The sequence below is a fragment of the Ambystoma mexicanum genome, chromosome 6p (assembly GCF_040938575.1).
Source record: "Ambystoma mexicanum isolate Mex_15411 chromosome 6p, UKY_AmexF1_1, whole genome shotgun sequence".
Lineage (NCBI taxonomy): Eukaryota > Metazoa > Chordata > Amphibia > Caudata > Ambystomatidae > Ambystoma > Ambystoma mexicanum.
In genome coordinates, this window is record NC_090935.1 from 1480768285 (window position 1) to 1480794178 (window position 25894).

Below are 25894 nucleotides of genomic sequence, written 5' to 3' on the forward strand. Positions count from 1 at the left end.
GAGAGCATTATAATACAAATAGTGCACCCATTTCAAGCTATAATATGTCTTCAACCAAAATCAGCCAAATAACCTCCATCCAAGCTAAAGGGCAACCGTGGCAAAATGGTATTTTTAGCATTGGACCTGAAAGAAAATGTTCAAACTCTAGGAATACAACAGCCAGTAGATCAATTTTTGATTATACTAGTTAATGGTGTGCCAATGAAAGACAAAACAATTTGGCAACAAATAGTCGACTTAAAAAAAGGTAGACAATTCCTACAATATCTAAAAGAAAACAATGAATACTACAAAGATATAAACATAGAGGCAAACGTAAAAGTAACCACTCACATCATTCAAGAGTCACCAGAAACTGGCCAATTTGAACGTGTAGATCCTGTTACAGCTGCCAACATTTTAGACCAGTACACCAGGCACCCACTGCACTCCAAAGACACAATTGATCATGCATTAAGAAACATATCAAATTTATCAAGCAAAAGGATCCCCAATGAGGATATGGGAAAAAAGTGTAGAAGCAGGGTCTTTTCCTCTACTCTTTCCTACAAGAAAAGGGTAAAGATATGATGAAAGGTCCACACAAGCTACTTCATAAAAATACGATCTTTACAAATGTTTTCTGAAGACCCCAGATTCAGGCAAAATGTTAAATACATTTTCCACCTCCACTTTGAAAGTGGACTAGCAACTCTATGTTATGGAGTTGCACACACATTAAAAACAGGCTCTAACTTTTTAAACATATCCGCTACCCAACTGCTTCAAAAAATAAGACAAAGATGAAGTTTTGCAGTCAAGTATCGCAAATCTCTTGGCAAACATGCGTGGTACCAAAGAATACTGGATCTGACGTCAAGCTGATATATGTTGTATACTAAGGAACTTAGGCCCACCCGCATGGCATGCTACATTAAGTTGTGCAGAGTACACATGGGATGACTTACACAACTTCTTACGCACTGCAAACCAAAATAAAGACGGAATAGACATAAAAACATCAGAACTCTGTTCTCTTGACCCTGTAAATGTATTAAGGTACTTTCACCATCACTTCATAGCCATGCTGCATTTAATCTGCAGTAAAACTACCCCTCTGCTCAGAGAAGCGCAACACTTCTTTTGGAGAAAAGAATATCAATCCAAATGAGCACCACAGATCCACATGTTTTTTTGGATAACAGATGCTCAGAATTTGCCCATGATTGAGACACCACTGTTTTATTGAAAAATACATTACCTGCAACATCCCTTCAGAAACCACAAATAGTGACCTCTATACACAAGTGTTACACTTCCAAAAACATAAATGTGGCAAATACTGCCGACGTAGATATAAAAACAAAGGGAAATAATATACTGAATGTCACTTTGGCTTCCCTAGTATGCAAAAAAGGACAAGTAAATAGCCAGATGTCTTCTGTTAGACACAGCGTAAAAGGCAAGCCCCCTAAAAATACATACAACATTAAAAGGGACGAAGTATCCAAGTACATCAATGATTACAATGCAATCATTGCCCTCTTGTGGAATGTAAACATAGTCATACAATACATTGCAGACAATTCCACTGCAGTTGCAAGATATGTCACAGCCTATCTCACCAAAGCTGAGAAAACCGAGTGAAAGGACCTCTAGGATGACATACCATCTGACAAAACAGTATCACAGAAATTGTACTGCTTATGTGTAAAAATGCTCTCCCATAGAAAATGTGGTTTCTATGAAGCTACAGACTGTTTAACAGATACAGCCTTATATGGCAAATCTGACAGAACCTTGGAGCAGCCTCATCACAAAAAAGAGTACTAAATTCCTACCTAGAGATAGAAAACATAGCCACAAATGATCTCAACAGCCAGGACATTTTAACAAACCAATGTACTTGACACTTAGTACCCAAACAGAAGTACTGCTTTGGAAAACATGTGTCTGTACAACAGTGCCCAAAACATTGTCAAACCAAATGAGACAACTGGCAAATATTCATTTTCAACTTGTGATGGAAGCCTAGTGAAACTAACCAAACCCAGTCTAATTAATCATGTAAAGTTATCATTTAAAACTCCACAACATACAGAACCTTGTTACATGGCCCTATTCCAACTTTATAAATATTGGAGAAAAGAACAAGAATTATTAGGTGTCTGACTCATTTGAAGCTGCATTTAAAGCAAATGAAAGCCAACAAGAGGAAGAAATTGAAGCTCAACTAGACAAAGACACTCATGAGGGCGGTCAACCTTCCCTTACAGGAAGCAAGACCCACTTGGACAACCACTCATTCTAAATGATGCAGAAATAGCGATGTCTGAGGTAGAAAATACCATGTATCAATATAGAAAATCTGAGGAAAACTTGTCAGTTCTGGAATCTCAGTCAAATGATGAACAACTCACCATTTATCTAGATGTCACTCAAGAAATTGAGCATGGTTTTATACATGAATCTAAAACTTGTACCTGTAAACATAATAAACCTGTGCTCCTGTATGTAAGTGGTGAAGCTGGTTCTGGCAAAACATTCTTAATTTAAATAATCAGCACATTTCTACAAAACTTAACAAACAACCTTTCGGCTGTAGTAACAGCTCCCACAGGTTTAGCTGCTTACAACATAGGTGGTGTTATTTTGTACCGACTACTACTCCTCCCCATAGAACAGCAAAACAAATTAGAATACTAGAAATTTTCGACAGAAGCTGTGACAGAGGTATGCAGAATTCTAAAACAAATAAAAAAGCTTCTGATCAAGTAAGCATGTTGTCCAACCTCATGTTGGCTTAAATTCATCTCAGAATGCAAGAAATACTAAAAACCAACTATGAGGAACTGTTTGGAGGAAAACATGTTATTGTTTTCGGAGACCTCCTACAGTTAACGCCAGTGAAAGGGCAATCTATTTTCAAAACTTTAGGACACAAAGAATGACATAATACTCTCGGCAGCATTGGAAATGTAAATCTCTGGCAACATTTTCACTACAGAGAACTAACGCAAACACAGGCGCCAGTCTACAGACCTCACATATGCTAACATTTTAAAAAGCATTAGAACTGGGCTGCTTACTAAAGATGCAAAATCCATCTTAAATAGTAGACTAATCCATGAGCTATATGGGCGAAACACATCTGCTCCTGATGTCATGGAACATTTAACTCAACAAAATCTAAGATGTATGTCCTTAATGCCAACCCTTGCAAGCTGAAGTCAATTCAACGAGACAATGTTGAAAAAAGAAATGCAACCTATACTGCATATCAGCTCCACAGACAAACTAGAAGTGCACGGCATGACACTTCCTATGTATCAACAAGCAACAGCACAACTAAATAGCTTACAAAAATGTATCTCCAACACAGACGGATGGGAGAAAATATTAACTTTGTATCTGAACTACAGAGTAATTCTAAAACATAACCTTGACGTAGAACAAGGCTTTTTCATTGGAGCAATTGGTATAGTTGTTGGCATCCAAACATATCCGCATGACAACACCATTCAGTTTGTCAATATCCACTTTGAGAAACATGCAGAAGTTAAAAAAATTGGCCGAACAATGGGACGTTTCCTTCTTTTCAAAGACATGTACGTATGCAGAGAGCAATTTTCTCTTGTCACTTGCATATGCTGTCACTATTCACAAATCACAAGGTCGAACACTAGATCAAGCATTGATTAACATTGGCAGCACAGTCTTTAAAGAAGGTATGAGTTATGCAGCATTTTCACGTCTGCATACACTCAATGATCTATTTCTAGTTAACTTTGATGCAAACAAAGTCATTGTTGACATTCCTTGCATCCTAGAATACAACAGGATATGGGCAAAATAAAACTGTAAACCCCCATCTAAATATGTACCCTGTACCTCAAAAAAAGAAATCTTTTAAAAGACAAATAATAAAAACAGAATCTAAAGCAGATTTCCCAACAATACCACTAAAATACAACGACCAACTCCTGCATCAAACAATATGACCACACAACTATCTAGTACAAAGTCAAGTTCACATTCATCAGAAAAGAAAGACACCATGTCTCTTCTTGACAAAGATCTGCAGGCCCATCTAACGATCCACGGACAGAAGTCTCTGGTCCACTGAAATTCACAAACATAACTGGAGTAAATTGTTCTGCTAATGTGACAATGAATCTTCTCTTTTAATTGCCACCAATTGTTCACAACATTTACTTAAACAGCTCAGACCAGTTGTGTTTGCAAATTCTCATCCTTCACAGAAATGCCACAAATAATCCTGACAACACTTAATGTGTCGCCGGTATAAGGCAAGAATTGGACTACTGTGCAGCAATTTTCAAATTTATCATAAACACACAAGAAGATCCACAAGAATTCCTAATGTACTTAGTACAAGTACTAGAAACCAAAAACATCCCAATAAATTAGTTTTCCAGATTTAATACAAGTGGAAGCATACATGCACTCTCAGCAACCATGTTTCACAAGACCACATCCCTAATGAACGATTTCTATATGTATACATTCCAAATTGTGAATCCATTCCATTTCACCAACTTCTGCAGAATGCAAATCATGGCATATTATGCCCTTTTTGCAATTCACACAATCGTTACACCATAAAAATAAACTCACACGGCCAATATGTCATACTAATGCTTCTAAGGTACAATGCAGATTGTACCAAAAATAACTGTAAGCTTACAGGCTTCACACACAGCCAAGTATCTCTTGTAAAGAAAACATTCACAACAGTAGATATAATATACCACCCTGGTGCCGCAACTACTTCAGGGCAATACACTGCATGTGTGAAAACAAGAAATTGTTGGTTTGATTGTAACAATACCACTGTTACCCCAACACAGAGGTTACCAGCACATTTAACAAATGCCTACTTAATATTCCTTCAACCCAAATCTAGTCACTAATATATAGCAAAATTTGCAGTTAGAATATGCCAGCAGGTGTCTAACTACATCCATAATAATGCAAGAACACGTTTCAAAGTCAATCTAGTTAGAACACGGCAACAGGTAACTAACTACTTAAAAACACACTTCATTGCAAAGCACTTCAAATTCGCTATCTGAATTGTTATATGACAAAACATCTTTTAACCTCAATTGTAGTTTGAATACACTAACATGTATCTAACTATTACAAGCATTCCCTTAATTACAACATACTTCAAACAAACATACTATCACCCTTACACTCACATAACTGTAATCGTTTTTTTATCCTGTGCCCATTTTTTCCCCAATGGCCCAATGATTATGTAATGTCAAAACAACAGCAGTGTGTCATATACTAATGTTGTAGCAAACATATTACTTAAAATGTACTGTTTATGAGGTTCTAAAAAAGAAAATGTATATTGAAAACTGTATACCACTAGAGATTTTGAACTATCATGCTTAACCAATAGTACTGTTTTTTTTCCACAGAGAAGAAACCAGAGATGGCAGCATCATGACGCTACAACACTAAGTAGCCACAGAAATCTTAATCAACTACATATTCTGTGAGCACTATCCTCAATTGTACTACAATCATAAGTACCATATACAATTCAATTACATAATTCCTCCATATTACAAACACTTTGTACCCCCACTAAATTATGTACAATTACTTTACACATGTTCCTACTGTGGTGATTCTCGCCATACTCCTATTACATTACCTATAATTACAATACACATATCACTACTGTAGTGATTGTACCCAGTGCACATATTCTGGAGCCCCCATAATCTTTCCAATGATCACAACACAATTAACTGTATAACAAGTATGTATCATGCACGGTCAACTAATAAAACTCACCCCCACCCCTTTGCAATCATAATGATGTCTGCGGACACCAAAAATTACTGCGGACCCAGCAGCATTTCCAAACCCTTTCTTCACCTATAAAAACAGCTCTACATTACTTTCATTCCACTTCCCCACCATTTCTATGCCCTCTTCCAGCCATCAAATAACCCCAAAGGTCTTTTTCAAGCTGCCCGTTCACTGCAATGTCCATGAACTACTGTGGTGTCCACGGACAACTATGGCGCCTGCCCGGCCTTTTTCAACCTACAAAAAAAGCCCCATATCATCTTTTTTTTTAATCCCCCACACTTCCCAGACCCTTTTTCCACCACCAAATTACCCACAATGTGTTTTCCATACTTTTTCGCCACTGAGTTGTCCGCGTTCAGCTGCGGCTGTCTGCGCATCCAACATGGCGTGTGCTTTCAAAAATCTGACACACCTCACATTTTGTATTGACCAATCAGCGGGTGCGTCCAATGTCGGTGGACCCCATGTCATCGTATGGGCCATTCGAAGGCCTGTCCATGGACCGAATGGGGGAGTGAGTCTGCGGAACGCACCCATATATCACACATTTTTTTGTAGACATACTTTCTGGTCATTTTTCAAAAAACTACTGGATGGATTTACACCAAATTTACAGAAGCACGCTTTTGGGACCAAGCCGCCGTTCCTGCCATACATTTGGTCAAAATCCGTCAAGCAATTTGGGCTGTAGGCGTGTATTGCGTCTTTGGGAACAACCACACATTTTGGGATCCCCCTATAACTTTGGCCACCCCCCCTTTGACAAAACCTCACCAAACTTTGCAGGATCGATCTGATGGGGCCATGTACTTCTTTTGCACAGTTACATGAGGATTTGTCCAGTAGTGCCGGTCTCATAAAGTCATTCCCATATGGCAGATTACATGTCCAAAACCTCATGGAAAAGTAGCGTTCATGCCCTCTCTATAAGGGTAAGCTCCACTCTGCCTTCTATGTTAAATCTCCTCTAATGTAGTGTCATTAAAGACAAGCAGAGAAGTGTAATACTCTTATTCTTCCACAGAAATTAGTGTCAGTTTTTGACTGGCATTGATAAATAATTATGATATGATATGATATGCCATTTGTAACGCGCCTATACACAAGTGTTTCAAGGCGCGACGAGGCAGGGGGAGAACAAGGGGAGACAGACAACGATCCTACTAGGCCAGGTGTCATTCAGATCGCGCAAGTGTAAGGGTAGAGGGGAAAGGGAAAAGTGCAATGGGGAAGGGAGAGGGGAAAGTGCAGTACAGGGTTAATCGCATACAGGAAAATAACAAGGGCCAGCTAGTGGCAAGTGCGAGGTAAGTGCAGACAAGTGCTGGGAAGGGGGGCTGTAGGGATACAGACACAGTCCCGTAGTGCAGGGGGTGCCAGGGAGGCAGTGCAGGGGAGAGTGGCTGGGCCAAGGACCGAGAAAGGTGAGTGGCCCAGTTGCAGATTCAGTGCAGTTCCAGTAACTTTAGCAGGGGAGAGGGGGAGAGAAAGCGGAGGCGAAGAGGAAGGTTTTGAGGTGCTTCCGGAACCAGAGATGGTTCTCCTCAAGTTTCAGGGAGGCAGGCAAGCTGTTCCAGAGGGAGGCCCCTGCAGCAGAGAGAGATCTGCCACCAACTCGTTGTTTGGAGAAGCAGCTGACCCTGAGGGAGTTGGAGGCGGATGAGCGAAGAGCTTGAGAAGGAAGATATTTAGGAAGAGAGAGCTTAAGGTATTTTGGCCCAAGGCCCCAGAAGGCCTTGTGGACAATGCAGAGGGTTTTGAACTTGATCCTTGCAGTCACTGGGAGCCAGTATAGTGATTTCAGTCCTGGAGAGATACGGTCCCTGGGCTTGAGGCCAAGGACAAGTCTTGCAGTCCTGTTCTGGATGAGTTGCAAAGGGCGGAGAGTAGAAGCAGGTAAATTTAGATAGAGGCTGTTACAGTAGTCCAGCTTCGAGAGAACCAGGGCTCTAGAGACAGTGAGCTCCTGGGGGAAGGAGAGGAAAGGAAGGATACCTCTGAGGAGGTGTAGCTGGTAGTGTGACTTCTTAGAGACATCGTCTCATGACGTTAGACTCCCACAATCTCTGACAACATAACCTACACATATTCAATGATTTCAACATTGGGCTCGAAAGAGAAAACCAAACCACAGCAAACTCCTTCAGAACTCTCCACTTCAATCAAATAGTGAATGTATCCACTGATGCTGCCGGTCACAACTTGGATGCAATTTTCTGCCGAGTTCCGATCATATGGAGTGATCACCACTTGTTCCCATTCGCTGTCAAATGTCCAACCCACATACTGCCCGGAAACACATTACGGCATGCTACAAACAAAAGAAACTGTAAGAGTTGACTCCTGACTCAGCAGAAACAAACATTCTGCCTGGATCACAGAGGCCGTAGACTAAAAAATGGCAGCATGATGGTTCACAGAACTGCGGGAACACCAAACCGCAAACTGGAAAAACAATGAAGAACCCATTACATTCAATCAGACAAACTTAAATGCCAACGACAACTCAGAATGTCTAAATCAGGAGTCCTTAAAGCAAAAAAAGCATACTTTGCCACAAGAATCCAATCAGCCATAAACCCACAAAAAGAACTATCCAAAATCATCAAAGAAATCAAAAACTCAACAACTTGCAACAAAGGAATCATACCATCACAATCAGTTTGTGACAATATCACTAACCACCTAAGAAAAAAAATAGAAACAATTCAACAGACCATTGACGCAAACAACATGACAATAAACACAAATACAGAACCTCCAATAACCAGCACACCAGCAACTGCAGCAACACTCAACTGATTCAAATCCAAAGACGAAAAAGCTTTCACCACTCTACTGAAAGACATGAACCACAGCACCCCAGCATCTTACTTCTGTCTACCGCTGAACCAAATCTTAAGTACAGGAGTAGTACCTATAACCTTCAAATCAACATACATCAAGCCCCTCCTAAAAAGACACAGGAAGTGCAGAAGATCCAACCAACTACAGACCCATATTCAATCTACCCTACCCAGTGAAACTATTGGAAAACCACATCTGCAGAATCCTACTCAACCTTGTAGAAACAAACAGAATACTGGACCACTCGCAAGTCATCTTCAGACCCATGAGAGGAATGGAATCAGAACTTCTGTCCATATGGGACAACCTAAAAATAAATGCAGACAACAGCTCCCAATTAGCCCTCATACTACTGGACATATCAGCCACCTTCGACACCATCAGACACACAATACTAATCCAGAGACTATAGGAATGCGACATAAATGACTGAGCTCCACAAAGGCTAAAATGTTCCTCGCTAACTGAAATGAAAGAACCTGCCGTCATTCACCTCTAACACCAAAAACATCTCCTGCGGCATACCACAGGGTTCTAGCCTTTCCCCACTCCTCTTCAACATATATATGTCCCCCCTACTGAAACTCATTTGAACCCATGGACTGGCCACCTACAACTAAGCAGATGATACCCAACTCATCTTCAACATAACCTCAACCCAAGACTCAAGCAACACTCTCAGCAAACGCCTCACAGACTTTTACACCTAGGTGAAAACCAACAATCGCAAACTGAACCCAACCATAATATTTATGAACACATCAACTATTAAGTGACAAGTCATTACGTTTTTACCATGTGATTTTCTTTTGTATAGAGTAACATATTGCCTTCCTACTGATGTCTTCTTACTCATGTTTCCTTGCTTCAACACACTATCCCATAAATAAAAGATCAACTTATGACTCTGTCTTGATGAACATGCTTTTTTGGTTGTTTACGCAGAAATGTAATAAGCTCATCAATTAGCTTGTATAGACCACATCGAGGAATAACCTACCTCGAAATACGGACTTTAAAAGGATGGCTAATATCCAAGGGCATTTATCACATTGCTCGAAGTATAGATCAGATTTGAAGCTTTGTCAATTACAGGACTTTTCATATTGCATGAACTATTCCACCAGCAGATTACTATTTGAGTTGTTGCGCTGTCATTTATTTCTATTGTAGACATTGTGCCAATCACCTTTTGATTAGTTCTATGTTGTGTGCTTAAGCACTGTATATATTGTGTTAATGTAAACTTTTGTAACATGATTTGTTAATGTATTCATTTAATTATCCATTATTTATCGGCCGTTCATTGTTGCTTTGATTCTCTTGTCTTACCTTGCAACATTACTTTTTGATAGGATGTCTTCATTTGATTTGCTCATTTTATATTCAACATTTATTGTTGCCTTTGATGTCAAAAGATAGGTCACATATACAAGTTTAGGAATAGAATTAAATTAAAATTAGTGAACCTTCCAACAGGAACACTTCTATGTGTGTCACTCTTTCTTATGCATCTGTACACTGGTAGGAAGGTTGATCTATATTGTAAGTGATGCAATAGTAGTGTTTTAAAAGTGCTTACACTCTGTGTAAAGTCAGGGAAGGGATGAGACCAAACCTCTATAGGAACTTAGGGCAGATCTACAAAAAATAAATACATTCCTAGTAAAACAGTGTCAGGGATGGGATAAAGGAATATATCCCTGGTGTATCCAACAGCTCCAGTAGTAGTAGTTAAACAGGGATTTGCAGGCAGAATGGCGCACAAATCCCTGTTTTCCGGTGCACAAATTCCATGAATCAGCCGGAAAGTGTGTAACCTAATATTAAAGAGTCCTTGTCCAGCCAAGTACATCTTGTTACCAAAAGGTTTGGCCAGCAGAAATATCACAATCCTGTTCTTAACAAGTCCCTAGGCTGATTGCTAATCCTAAACTAAAGTCTAGTCATGCAATCAAACTTGTCATGTTTGCTTTACACTTGACGCCCATTGCAAAAAAATTCATTTAAGAGTAACAATATAGTCAGAATTGTGCCATCAACGTAGGGTCGTCTAGACACCTAGGAACACTCATCATACTGACTTTACCCTGTTGATGCCAAGTAAAAATACCATGCCATCAGAGGCCTGCTCACGGCTGACACACACTTAAACAGCTCTTCAATTAGCTCATTTACTTGCACACTTATGCAACATGCACTCGCTCCTTCACAGGCTATTAGGCAGAATCCTGTGCAGTTCCCTTAGGGAGCACTACGCAAGATTAGGTGAGAGCAATAAATCCCCTTTGGTATCAGTCTGTACCACAAAGATTTAGTTGGTAGCTGTGGCTGAGCAGTCAGACTTATCTCAAGCGGGAGATGAGCAGTATTCAGGGTTTACACAATAGGCACTCCCAAGTTAAATTGTAGACCAAGTGAACCAGAGTGAAAACTGAGCAAAACGGCACAGTGTAAACCACACACAAAGGATCCTCTATCAATTCCTCGCAAGGGAGGGAAAGCATAAGTTATATAGAAATAGTTTCTTACACGCAACACTTCCCATACGTTTGTGAACCAGTTAAGCAAGACAGTGCATCAGTATAGGCAATACTTAAATGAAAACTGAGCAAAATTGCATTTGACAGGGTTTAAAAAGGGGAAGCAAAGGGTCGTTAAAAGGAATAGGTGCACCAACACAGTTCTTGTTGAGAATCAATCTAAAGAAAGCAAGTTTAACAAATGTAGCCAGAGTCAGTAGGCCTGTGCCAGAGTCTCTGGTACAGGGCAAGGGCCCTGGAGCAAAATGTTCTTGTAGCTGCAGTCAAGTCTTTGGTTAACGATTTTGAAAAGTTGGATGCAGAAGTTGAAAAGACAATGTTAAGAGAGAAGGGCGGCCAACCCAACAGGAAGGTAAAGGATTTAAAACACCTTTAGTGCTACCGTGAAGAAAGGGCGGCCCCTCGCGGAACAATGTACCTTTAAAATGAAGAAGTGGCTCCTGCGGTGGCTGTTTTTCCTGGTAGTTCCTGCAGTTTGGGTGATCCAGCAGAGGAAGAGAGGCTCTCGTCGTGGAGGAAGGTTCGAGTCACTGCACTACCCAGGGATGAAACCAGCCGTGGTGCTGCCCGACGAATAAAAGGTACGCTCCTTTAAATCGCGGTCCGGGTGGACTGGTGCCTGGTTATCTGGCCTCCGAGTACAAGGTACAGGAGATTCGACCAAGGCAGGTCCGGGAAGGCGATTGGCAAACTGGTTGGCCCCACCAGCTCAAGGGAAGAAGGCTCTTGTAGGTGAAGATCTTCTCTCGTCGTGTGGAGAAAAGTGGTGAGACGCTGCAGCAGGGCTTCACCGGTGGTTCAGTCATTGCAGGTGTCTTTGGCTTCTCTCCTCTTCAGCTTCTTAGTTCCAGTGGCGACGTCTTGCCCTTCCAGTCCTCAGGACCCTGCTTTAATGCAAAAAGATCCCCATTCATACATCCTAGCTGTCACTCACACAGTGGAGTGGTCATCTTGGCGGGAGACCCTCCAGCCTATCAGGATAGAGTGCGACTTGGGTTGCTGAGGCAACCCTGTCCAGGGGTCCTACTGCCCCTCCCACACAATGGACCCACCCCTGTCTCAGTGGCGCTGAAAGGAGGACTTCTCGGCAGAAGCCCGCCAAACGGACAAATAAAGGATCCCCGACCTGGGTTAGGAGTTTAGAGAAAGACACGAGAAAGAAGTTATATTAAAGTTCTGGCAATAAAAACCTACCGGAGTAAAGTTAATATTAAAATACACCAGCGGTATGTTAGAGGCTGTCAGAAAAAGTGGTAGCCTCGAACAATGGGAAAATCCCACAGGAAAATGTTTGCGGTTGAATATTTTTGGTAGTAACCACTGCCACCAGCCAGAAACTTTTGAGAGAGGGACTGTGCGGTACCCTCTGGAAAATGAACATAAGGGAAAAACTATTAACCCTTTCCAGTACCTCCATAGTAAGATGGGTTGTACTGGTTTAATCCATAAAAAGTGACTAGTAAAGTCAATTGGGACTTTACATGCCCTGAGAGACAGTAGTCAGTCCCAGGGTATGGAGTCTATGTTTGCAGTCCCAGGGTATGGAGTCTATGTTTGGGGGTCGCTACGACACCCCTGTGTGAGGGTGCTGTGTGACACATGTGCATAAAGATGGTTCCTATGGAGGGGAGAGACACTCCATAGGCATTAAACACAAAAATAGCCTAGAACACACATAGTAAAAATGCCTAAGAGTGGGAAAAAGAGTCTCACTTTTAGCAGGAGAAAAAAACAAACCCTTTAAATCCAGCAAAGCTGCTGGGGGACTCTATAGGTAAGGGAAATTAGCCATAAGATGAGAATTCTCCCTAACACAGGCGCACACATAAACAGCTCACACACAGACATATAGGCAAAAACCGTTGCATGCATGCATACACACATATATACCTAATTTTTTTCGGAAATGCTGTGTCAGTCTTGACTTCAGACCCCACCTGCATGCAGGACCCCAGGCACCGGTATAGCACACAGCAGGAATTAGGAAGCAGGGAGAGCTTCACAGCCCCTGTAAATGCACGCTGGAGCCAGGGCCCCTTCGTCGTGCCTTCTATAGTGAGCTAAATCTGCTGAGAGGTGCAGGAGTGTCCTTTACGCACATTTAGGCCTGCGGTTCCCCATCCTACATCCCAAATGGGCAGTCCAAGTTTGGGGAACTGTTACTGTCCAGCCCAGGATAGCTCACCCAGCACTTAGTCTCTTTTTGCTTGGCTGACTTTTCCATATTAGATGGCAGGTCACCTCCTTGTCACCCATTATGGACAAGCCCCTCCGGTGTCCATCTCAAACATTCCCCATCTGCACAAACTCCCAGAAAGAGTGGTTGCATAACAACTTGAGGACGCATTTACTAGCAGAATAATCTCTTAGGCCCAGCTTGTTTCCACCCTTGTCACATAACAGAATCAGTGGTTTAATCCCTCCTGGATGACCACTTACACGAAACCGAAAGCAAAGGTGGCAAAGGTGTCATATCATTTGTCCAGTAGCCATGCGGTGCACATCACAAGACTTAACAAAAGTGCCATTACAGACTGTACAATTGACTGGATATCAATGATAGTAATGAAAACATGTCAGTTACTGGGTGTCCATCAAGTGTCTCTATCCCTCAGAGTCCTGGTCATGGCCAGGGATCTGTGTGGTTCCGCAGGGATGTCTGCGTTGCTGCTTTCCTTTAATATTTACCTCACCCCTCAGACTAACTTGATCAGTACCTTTGACCTGAAAGGTTAAAGTTATAAGGATGAAACACTGCTGATATTGAAGCTGAAGTTCGTCTGTGAACAACGAATGACAATGTTGTGCAATGTATCCTTCCATTGATCTATGTATGGGGAAAACAAATTAATAATGCCCCCCAACAAATACGATCTTGCTGGTTCTTTTCCACCTGACTCCTGCTCTATAAATATTTCTTCCCAGAAACAGCTCGGTATATGCCCTAACCTGTCAGAGAAAATAGCAGTACTATTTGACAATACACTGTCAAAGCTCCCCACCAGAGATGATATCTATCGTCAAACAAGACTATCAACTTGAGGCTACTCAAGAGAATGTTTCCATGTCACCCATTCACAGGCAACGGACAAGCTGTGATCGCATTGATCATTTCACACGTAGATTATGCTAACAGCAGCTTCTTGGCAATTCCCTTGAATCTAGTTCAGTGTCCGCAGAGGGTGGGAAAAGCTCTAGCACGCACTACATCAAGGCTGTGGTATCTCAACTGCATATCCCAGGTCTGTACTCTCTAGACTGGCTGCCAATGTGATCCAGAAGATACTGTATGACTCCATATACGCATAATCTACATAACAATGTACACTATGAAATAATCATGCAACGATCAACAACATAGTACAATAACATACGTTTAAAAGCATAGTCCGCAACACGTCTCCATGGTCTAGATATGAACAATCTGACTCCACTGTCATACAACCCTTGCAGGACTCTTGACTTAATCAAATGCATACATTCACATTATCTACATTACTTGTCTTTGTATGCTGCTGTAATGTTTGTAAATAGCGCCTTGATGCATACGGGTTTAGCACGCTTTCTACATGAAAAAAATAAAGTAAATAAATAAACACAATGATTCGTAAAGCTCAACCTTGGATAGTTCCCTGGCTAAAGTGCTCTCCTTGTCCTCTTGTAAAATGTCACCATGAACATAAAATATGTTTCAATTATCAAAGGACACCCATCATATTTCCCTCAAGCCCCTAAAGTGCTTTTGATACACAGTTTCCAGACAGTACAAAATGAGGCAGAATGGTGAATGGACCCTATCGCACAATTCTCCTACAACCAAATATAATTGATTCTCCATTTACTCCAGTCTTTCTCCATTTTCCTGTTAGACCACACTCTCCACATTTGGATGCTGCAAAAAGTACATCTGCACAACAAGGTGGGCTCAGACGTGGTCCTTAATTGTATATAGATTTCCAGTGTAATATATATCAGGATTCTGGACCAGCCTTTCTGGTACCTAAACTTAACTTCTGCTACCTTCAGGTACTCACACTCACATACGTAACATACTCCCAGGATTATTGCCTCTCTGGGAAGAATCTTAAAAACATTAATTTCCCACCCTTTTTGAAGTTTCCTCTTTGAAACCATCTGTTCAGGTTAGGCATCTGTCAGGTTTTAGTTGCCAAAAACAAAAATCACCTCAAAGGCGAGAGTTCCCACTCTAGAATTAAGGACATGTTTTTAAAATAAATGTATCAGAGGTGGCATTCGTCCGTGCAGCAGGCCTGTCAATGGGATTTATATTATTTTCAGAAGTCCCCATCCGTTCACTTACAAACACAACATTATGCAATTCCATTAATGAATTAGACCTAAGATCTGTCCACCTAGTGGAATTTCTGTTGTGAAACTGTATCTGCTTTCAATTTGTGCTCCAGACGATGAACATATATTGAGTTAATAATGCGTGGACACATCATGTGGCAGAAAGCGAGGTCCAACATTATGCTGGTCTGCGTTGATTTAATTGATGTGATTTTACTCAATCAAACATGACATGACAGTGTGATACATATAAATATATGTGTTTTTGTGTTGCAGGTAGAAAAGATCAAGAAGGAGTATCACAGATATCGTAGGTCCGGTTTGAAAAAAAAAATCGAGTTACAGCGAATGGAAATACAGTTTAATGAGTGCGTCAAAAGTCACAATGCATTGGAGGACGAAATAACTAGTCTGAAGGTAAGTCAAGGATTATTACCTGTGACAGGTGGTTAGGGGGGATAACATAGCAAATTAATCTTGGTGGATATACAACGAGCATCTTCAATATATATACAGCACGTTCTGTGAATTGGGGCTCAGTTTAAATAATGATACTGGTCGTTTACTACGTTGTAGTAGTAACTGGGGTCGATAAATAGCATGATGCCATGTACTGATCAGGGCCTGTTTGGTGTTCAGGAGTAAACGGAATTTAAGTTGAGTTGATAACGAAAGTTAGAAGGAAAAGAGATGAATTAGTATACGTTTTCTCCCTTTTGGCTGTAGAACCAAGAAACACTTATAAATATTGCACATTAAATGTAGCTGTATATAGGAACAGTTTGTATTATCCTTGCCTCGTACAGAAACTCTCTTAACTGGGTGCACTATTTCGGAGATAACTCAAACCACTCGAGTAATGTGTGATTCAAGGTCTTGCCACCTTTTGCACTTCCCAAAATATTCACCCAGAAACGTTCAAGGTTCATTGATCAACAGTTAGTACCAGCCAAGAGAGGGCAGGCTGCTGCCGCCACCGACAGTGCCCTATACCATGTCTCATTGGCAGCCAGGGCCTGGCATGCACCTCAGGGCTATCAGGCATTTGAAATGTGCTTTGCAATGAAATGTGTAGGCATTGTACGAGGGACTGATCACATGACCACTTTAACGCCATTTGAGAAAAACTCATTCCTTCCAGACTGTGTACCACAAAAAGAGGAGTTGGGAGGACCCAGGAACCCTAGGAAGGACAAGGTGATCCAGGAAGGAGTACCATTCCATACCTCAGAACCCAGAAGATAAATGGAAACCAGACCTTTCACCACAAGTGGATAAATGGAGAACGGGCCATTCAAATGCTACCCTCCCCTGTCCTTTAACAGACTCAACCGTGAGAAAGGAGCGGCTGGGACATGTGAGGTATTTTTAGCAGCAGGAAAAAGCGGAGCTTTAGACAAGGTTGAGACAGTCTCCGGCAGTAGCAGCAGTCTCTCTACCTTGTCTATCGTGGGAGGACCCACTTAACTACAGCATACACCGCGGAGCGATGAGCTGAGCTTGAGACGAGGTTGAGACAGTCTCCGGCAGTAGCAGCAGTCTCTCTACCTTGTCTATCGTGGGAGGACCCACTTAACTACAGCATACACCGCGGAGCGGTGAGCAGAGCTTGAGACAAGGTTGAGACAGTCTCTGGCAGTAGCAGCAGTCTCTCTACCTTGTCTATCGTGGGAGGACCCACTTAACTACAGCATACACCGCGGAGCGGTGAGCGGAGCTTGAGACGAGGTTGAGACAGTCTCCGGCATCCCGTGGCATTCCGCGGTCCAAAGCCCTCTGAATGGAGCCTTGCGAGCCTTGTGAAACTTTGCATGAAACTCTAACCAGCGCTTGTTAAGGAGTAACTTTAAATCTACGGACCCAGTGACACTGACAAAAAAACGAAGGCTCAGCAAAATACTTCTTCGGCTTCTTCGGCTTCTTTTCCACAAGAAAAAAAATTCAGCAGTCCAATTCGACTTTGAAAACCCTTTTGATGGAAGCCAGCGTTCACCCTTTGTCTCCTGCTCGACACCCATGGAGCCCTTGCTTAATGCTGTTGAAGCAAGTCAAGCGAGTCAAGTTATGAAAGCCACAAAAATAACAAATGCAACAAACACAAGCACTCAACTCTCCCAACATGACCACAGGGAATTGACATTTTTCATCCCTGCGGTCCCACAAAGTTTCTCGTACGTTCCCCCTAACAGCTGCGACCCCCCCCTCAGAATTACCTGTTCAACAAACCACGAACACCGAAGACTCTCGGGACCCACGGGACTCTTGGGAACTTCGCAACGACGCAGTTCCCGCATCGCTGCAATCACCAATTATACTGGAATCTCCTCCCTCCTCTCTTTCTAACATCAGCGCTCAGCCTGCTCAGCCTTCCCGCCAGGCCCTCACGGTGGCGAGAGGTGCGGACGATTTGACTGTTGGAGGATGGTCAGTGTACGCCCCTGTGCTTGCAGCCTGGGCTGTGCCAGAGGTCGAGGGAGACTATCCAGTCGCTGAAGAAAACGAAAGCAAAAATGAGGGGGAACAGGATCAAGTTTTGCCGACCCAGACTCGGCCTCTCAACAGTCGCCATCTTCTCCCTAGCATGGCCCCAAGAGCACCGTTGGAAAACCAACTCCCGCCTGCAATTCAAACAACCCAAACAGCCGGTGCTGTGGCACCCCCTCAGGGGTTCCCTTGTCAGCTAGTGAAACCATCAACAGCTACAGTTCTAACTCTGGTCCAAATCCACGCAGCAACGGATCAAACTGCTCCAGCAAACCCGCCAAGGGAGCAAAGCGAGGGGAACCGTCTAAGCTCAAAAGACCCTTCCTTGTTAAAAATCACCAAAGCCAGCACTATTAAACCATCTCACAAAGTCATTGAAGCACTGCCAGAGGTATCCGTTCCCGAAGTCACTGACCCTCAAACCCTGGCGTCGAATAACAAACAAGATGCGCAATCCAAAAAAATACAAAACTCAAAAAGAAAATACAGGAAAAAGGACATAGGGAAGAAAATCCTCCCTCGCCCGCTGCTATCTTCGGCTCTGAAGGACTTCTTTAAAAAACAGTGTAAAAGAAAGTTAGATGAGGCTAACGAACTTTCGGATGCGGACATTTTGGAGGCAATCCAAGACCTCCCACCAGCCACCAAAGCTAGAAAAACAACACCACAAGCAAAAAAACTAATAGACCCCTCGAGTACCGACAAAAGCGATTCAGACCCAAGAAACGCAGAGAAAAGGGTAAGGCAAGCAACAAAGGCAATAAATGGGGTTACAGAAGCTAACCCAAAAGTAGTCATACCAAATACACCGGCCGCAACCTCACAGCCTACACCTCCACTTGCACTAGGCTTAAACAGCTTGGGAAAACCTGAACCAGCAGACACCATCAAAACTTAGTTGCCTCCCCAAGAGGAAGACCCAACTGACACCCTGTTGCCACCAACCACAAAAAACATTCACAAAGAAAAACCTTTTGATGGAATTACACCGTCGCCTCTCCCAGTCCCAAAATCCGAATCACTACTTGAGACTCAACCGAAGACCCAACCGCTTCAAGTCCAGAAAATTCTGAAACCTAAAAACCTAGATCAACCTACTCAGACAGAGGAAAGTATTTCTCTACCTCCACCAACATCGCCATTCACACCTCGAACACGATCTCCCCCAAGAAATAGGAGACTTAGCAAAATAGCTTCCACAACCCCAAAAGACTCACCATCTAAAAAAATCGACTTGGCCACCATCATGTCGGCTATAACAATAGCTCTAGCCCCATTTGGGAAGCTTTACGAAAATATCAATGATTTGTTAAAAGATAGCATCACAGTTACAACAATGATGCACACCAAATTGATATTTGTGCAAAGTTTTATCACCGCTCTGGACCACACCAACAAGAAGCATAGAGAAACCTGGGACCTGAAGCTGTCAGCCCTGGAGGAGAAACTACGACTCCTCCAAAACACAAGTCAGAAAAAAACCACTTCAGATGACAAAGAAACCCAGACTTCATGCCAACCACAATCCATTAAAACGGCTCCCCTTTTTCATATTAAAAAAAAACAAAAATTCACCACAACCAACGGTGACCACGAAACCAGCACTAAAAAGTGTCACTTCAACAAAAGCAACCGCTTCAACGGCTAAACAACCTTTATTGAAGCTATTCAGAAGCCCTCAACACGACTCGAGTGCAAGGAGCAAAGAACCGACGCCAGATTCAACAATGAGTTCAAATGGAAACCACAAAAAAACTAGAAGAGAGACCTCGCATGAACTGAACGAACTCGAAAACATTATCAATACTACGACTCACCCTATACCTTCACCAAGATCAGCTGACGAATTCATCTGTCAAAGTTCCTTCATCGACCTATCACAGCATGAGGACTCAGCAGAAATTTGCGAGCTCGACACAGAACCGGAAGATAGTCCTGGAAAACTAATTTTTATTGAATCGCCATTAACAAAAAAAACCACTAGCAAATCTCCACTCTCTAACCTGGGCACGAGGCCATCTAATACAAGCCAGGCGAAAGACATGAGCATTGAACAACTATACCAAAAATTAAAATCTACCCAATCTAACTACTCGACCAGACATTCGCCTACTAAAGACAGAAAGTCTTCAATCGAACACCAAAGCGGACCATCTTCAAAACCTAAAAGCAAGTCTGCAGACTCTGTCCGCCTTTTCAAAATCGAACAAAAACCATTTGAAGATCACTACATGATCCTGAATAGAAGAACTGTCCTCAAGATCCTCAAACAGGTCGACATACTTAACACCTTAAAGTCTGATGCCTTCACGCTCATAGTGCCCTACCACAGAAACAAGCAAGCAAAGGCATTCTTACACATCAAGAGCCTGGCGCTCCGGGAGATTCCCCAAGAAGTCTATGCAATATTGGATCATGCGGGCTTCATTTTGACGGAGATCCACATAGCAAATACCAACAAGAGCCAAGCGGAAAATTCCAAAAAAACACTGGATAAAAACTACAGATACAAATCTCAAACTGAGGACCTGTACAGATCTAAAAGGCGGGGAAGAACACCTTCTCGTCGGGAAAAATTTGGCCACAACGAACGCAGATATTCGGGGAAATATCCGAATAGATCGGACTACTCGAAAAATCAACACCACGCCAAAGAGAGAATTGAAGAAAAAAGTGAACCAAGAAAGTACAAAGAGTACCACAAAGAATGAAGACCCGTATCACCAGATCACCTTGTACGTGCAAAACAAATTAGAGACCAGTCTACTCCCCATCCAGACACCAAGCCAACAAAAGGCACATGGTCTTGGTTGCGAAATGCCTTTACACCTGGCCTTAAAAGATAGCAGCAAACGAGGGGAGCCAACTCTCTTCCGTGGCAGCCCCAAGCAAACTACGAAGCGCTTCAAAATTCTACTATATCCGTAGCTTCATGGAACACCAGGGGCCACACGCACCTTACCAAAATTGGTAGTTACAACCTGGGGGTCCACGATATTCTTTGCCTTCAAGAAACTTGGTTACTGAACAAACCCGCTTTAGATGGCTACACCATTGAGATCTCACCTGCCCTAAAAGGTCCGTTTGGCAGACCATCCTCTGGCCTACTGACCGCTATCCGGACGGGATCGAACATAACTATCAACAAGTCAATAGCAGCTACCTATGCTTTTCTGGCAGTACTCATAACAACGAGCGATGAAAATTGTTCTGAAGTCTGGGCGATAATCAACACCTACTGGAACCCACAAAAAACATCACCCGGTAAATTTTGCAACGAAGCAGCCAACATCATCGATGAAATAACGATTAAACATGAAACTTCGAACATCCTTATCTGTGGAGATCTCAATGCCAATTGCTTGAACCTGTCAGAGTTAACATCGACAGCAGAAAGAGGAAAAATGTGGATCACGCTAATTAACTCCAAAAACCTTTGAAATGCTGCAAAACCTACTAATCAAATTACAATTCCCACATGGGAGCGCAATCAATCTACAGCAAATCTCGACTATATCTTTGTTTCTGAAAAAATCTACTCGAATATAGCTTCTTTCGAAGTAATCAGAACGGAAGCGAGCGATCACAACCTCCTAAACCTCACCTGCAGCACCAGCCATCGGGGCCAGCAATTCTATAACGTTCCAATTGAGACCAACACGCAGCTCTCTCGTCTACGCATGACCGAAAACGATATCAAAACTTTGTCAGACGAATACAAAATCTTAACCTCTGACATCAAAGCAGACAACTCAACCTTCAGGTCTAGCTATATCCCGCTGCTTCTGACCTACAAAAAACCTCAAAAAGGGCTAGACAAGCAAGCTGAAAATCACAACCACATTTATAATCGGAGCCTAGTGATCAGGCGTCGTCTCTTGAGAAAATTTAAAAAAGAGGCTATGACTTTGAGCTCTCCTACGCTTTGGGAATCCTATCTTTGCGAACTGAGACTCTACAAACAGTGGATAAGAAACATCAAATCAGCCCTCTACCAAGCCGACGCCGAAAATATGATGAAGATCATAGCCAACAAAAAAACTCGAGAATTTTGGAAAATAGTCAACAACACCAAACCCCATCCTAATTCTCAGATGATAAACGCGGTCTCTGAAGAGTGTTGGATTAACCATTTTTCAAAACTGTTTGATCATCCTCCCTCTGCCATCGAGAGGACAAAACCTTCTACAAAATCTAATTGGGTTGATCTCTCCAATATAGAAGATATACGGTCTATCATTTCAAAATTGAAACTGTTGCGCGCTCCTGGGCCCAACGGTCTAGCAAATACTGATTTAAGGCAACATCCGGAGGCTTGGTCAGCGGTCCTGAGCATGATTTTCAAAGACTGCAAAGAACGAAAGACAATCGCTAGCTCATGGAATCAAGCAATCATTGTTCCAATCTTCAAAAAAGGCATCAGAGAAGACCCCTCCAACTACTGTCCTATAGCTTTATTGGACGTCATCGGTAAAGTCTTTGCTACTAGCCTTTTGACCCACTTCCAGAACTGGGCAAGAATCTCTCCGGCCAGGGACCCACTCCGAACGGGATTTCAGAAAAACATCAGTACAGGTGCTAATATAATAATTCTAAACATCCTGAAAGAAAAAGTTTTGCTAGGTGCCCCCGAGAATTTTCCTAGCCTTCGTGGATTTATCCCAGGCCTTCGATAGAGTTGACAGATCGAAACTCTGGACCAAACTGAAGAAGTGGAACTGCCCTAACCGGATCCTTGACCCGATCATCGCCTTACACACCAACACCAGTGTTTCAGTCAGACTAAACTGCCAAGGGCTACTTTCCAACCTCATACCATCTAATCGTGGAGTAAAACAGGGATGCCCTCTTGCCCCTGCTCTCTTCATCTCCTTCCTTGGCGATTTCAAAGCCTCACAAGATCTGATTAGATCCTTTCTGCCGAAAACTGGAAATACAACGGTTAACAGACTGCTATACGCCGATGATCTTATCATTCTGGATCACACTCAGGTGGGCCTTCAACGCCAACTGGATAACTTGGCCCACTACACCAAGGAAAACAACTTGGAGATCAATAAATCTAAAACGAAAAACCTGATTCTTCAGAAGCAGGGGCCGAAAAAAAAGGAGTCCTTGAAGTGGTACCTTGACCACTCTAAAATCGAAATTGTCTCCACATTCAAATACCTTGGAGTCGACATTGACAGCACGAAAAGAGGTTTAAGTATGCAGGCAACCCTGTGGACAAAAGCCAAAAACTTAACGGCCCAACTACGAGCAGTCGACAGAAAATATGGTAAATACAGTCTTCTACCGGCAATCCAACTATAAGTCAAAAGTAATTCCAGCATTAACTTATGGCATGGATGCCAGCCCCGCTATTCCTTCGAGCCTATGGACCAAATTAGAAGGTTTCATCTCGAGAGCAACATTAGGCCTACCGAAATCGACAGCTGTGGCACCTATAAGACGTGAACTTGGGCTGCTTTCCATGGAGGCAGTGGTCGCTCAGAGTACCATTCAACTCTATGGAAAAATCAGGAACCCAGAAAGCCTGGAAATATATAGGATGATTTCTGAGGAATTATCTAAAGGGAGCAACATATTCCTTAACAACTGGGCTGAGAAACAAAGACGTATTTTGCAAGATATAGCATGCTCAGAAGAAGAACTTATCCAGAACCCTCTGAGAATAAAAACAAAAATGGAATGGCTCGATTAGATAAAAACAAATGACAATGCTGTAGCGAATAAACTGCTAGCCCACTTGCCACCAGTCTTCAATAAACTGAAAGAACCAATGGAATATTGTACGAAATACCCGAGCAAACTTCTTATGAGAACTCTGTTGAAAGCCCGTCTAAATCTTTTTCCGACACAAGAAGTTTTAGCCATCCTCTCAGTAACTGAAGAAAGATCCTGTAGACTCTGCAGAGATGCTCAATCCACAGAATCTATCAAACACCTCTTGATGGTTTGTCCTGCAATTGACCAAGAAAGAAAGGCCTTCTTCGGTCCTGTGTACGAACTGTCTTACGTCGTTGACGACAATATTTGGTGGAACCGCCTCATCACGGGAGCCCAAACAAGGTGGTTTATAGCAGCTACCAAACTGTTAACCATTGCATTAGAGAAGACGTCGCAGATGACACAGAAGTAAACCATCGGAAAAGTCTCTCTCTTCACTCTTTCTTTGCTTTCTTGGTCCTCCTTGAGAAATTACCAATTACGCAGAAACGTCCTTCTTTCACTTCAAGAACTGAAAAACTTCTTTTTTTTGGTAAAAATCTAAACAGATTATATACAAATAATAAAAAACTAAAAAAAATGTGCTCCTGTGCTGGGAATAGAAAACAACGATTCTGTTCGTCAGGGGGTGATGTGGGGGGTTGCAGGGGCAAATGCCTTGGCTCACCCCCCCAAGTGTGACCCACAGACATTTACTTGCCACTGAAATGTCAAAGCGTTGAACTGTGAATATATTCCTTGGCCACTTTGGTGGGCTTTATCCAGTACTACCCTCAACAAAAGCAAACAATCCCATCTGTTTGAGGCATGCGCTTTAACTTTAATGAGCACAGGATCATTCATTAAATTAGTGCAATTAAGATACAATAAAAAACATGGATGCCATCAGCAGACACATGTATTTAAATGCCAATGAAAAATGAGGATGTCAGATACAGAATGTATGAAGGGCGAACAACAGTGACCAGGAAATGGCAGGTGATCATCTTATCTCAAGATCAGTGTGGAACCTTTAGAGCAAGAGATAGCCCTGGGCTGATGACTGGATGGAAAGAGTGCAAGACAATGCCTCGTTCCGGATTTGCCCACACTGCTATAATCTGTTAACATACTTGCCAACCCTACATATTTAGGCAGTAGGCTACTGCTTTTTAAGCAGTCCTACCGCCTACAGATTTGGGCGACAGATCCTATTGCTTTTTACAGTGGCAGGTAATTTAGGTGACTCTATGGCAAATAATCTGTCTGTGCAGTGGGTGGGACTGTGAAGTTAGGTAATTGAATTTGGTGTAAATTTACCATTCACAATTATACATTTTAAACATGTGAGCATCTTTCCATGTTGCGCTGTTTGATGGGTTGTGCATTTTAGAACGCTCCAGTGGTGCCAAAAATGTATGTTTTGTAATTTCCTGTGATGTCATTGTTATGCTAAGTATTATTTTTGAAACTTGAAAAATCCTACATCTTTTTGGTCACAAAATGTTGGCAAGTATGTGTTAAGACAGTATTGCCAGTTGTTTTCTCCTTTTGGAAAAGAAAGACGGCTTTGCTGTGTTATTGTAATAGAAAACTGCTATTACGGGGTGTAATGAACCATGAGTGAAGAGATCGGGGGCCAGATTACAGAAACCTTGCACCGTTGCAAGTGCAAAGTTTGCACAGTATCAGAACTAGGGCAAAGTTTGCCCTATTTTTAAAAACAATGGGGCACATTAGAAAACGATTGCACCATGACCAGTACAGTTTAGCATGGTATAAGCACCAGGGCAAACATTTCCACAGTACAAGAAAGATACATTTTTGATGCATTTTTACACCAGGGCAAAGTTTTCCCTACTGCTAATACCATTCCGTATTAGCACTAGGGCAAACTTTGCCCTGGTGCAATAAAGTAGTGAAAATGTATCTTTCTTGCCCGGGAGCGATTTTTGCCCTGGTTCTTATACCATGCTAAACTGCACTGGTCATGGTGCAATCGTTTTCTAATGTGTCCCATTGTTTTTAAAAATAAGGCAAACTTTGCCCTAGTGCTAATACTGTGCAAACGTTGCACTTGCACCGGTGCAAACCTTCTGTAATCTGACGGCTGTCGAATTCCTCCTAATCTGGCAGTTTGGCTACAGCACATAGTTCATTTA

The 25894-nt window shown here is 42.3% G+C and overlaps 1 protein-coding gene across 1 annotated transcript in view; it reads left to right on the forward strand.

Annotated features, from left to right (window-relative positions):
* Nucleotides 1-25894, forward strand: part of LOC138511071 (coiled-coil domain-containing protein 158-like) — a 1089990-nt gene that overhangs the window by 253622 nt on the left and 810474 nt on the right. Inside the window, exon 3 of the mRNA XM_069626570.1 lies at nucleotides 15816-15956. Within this exon, the coding sequence (XP_069482671.1) occupies nucleotides 15816-15956 (141 nt within the window). The remainder of the gene's footprint in view (nucleotides 1-15815; nucleotides 15957-25894) is intronic.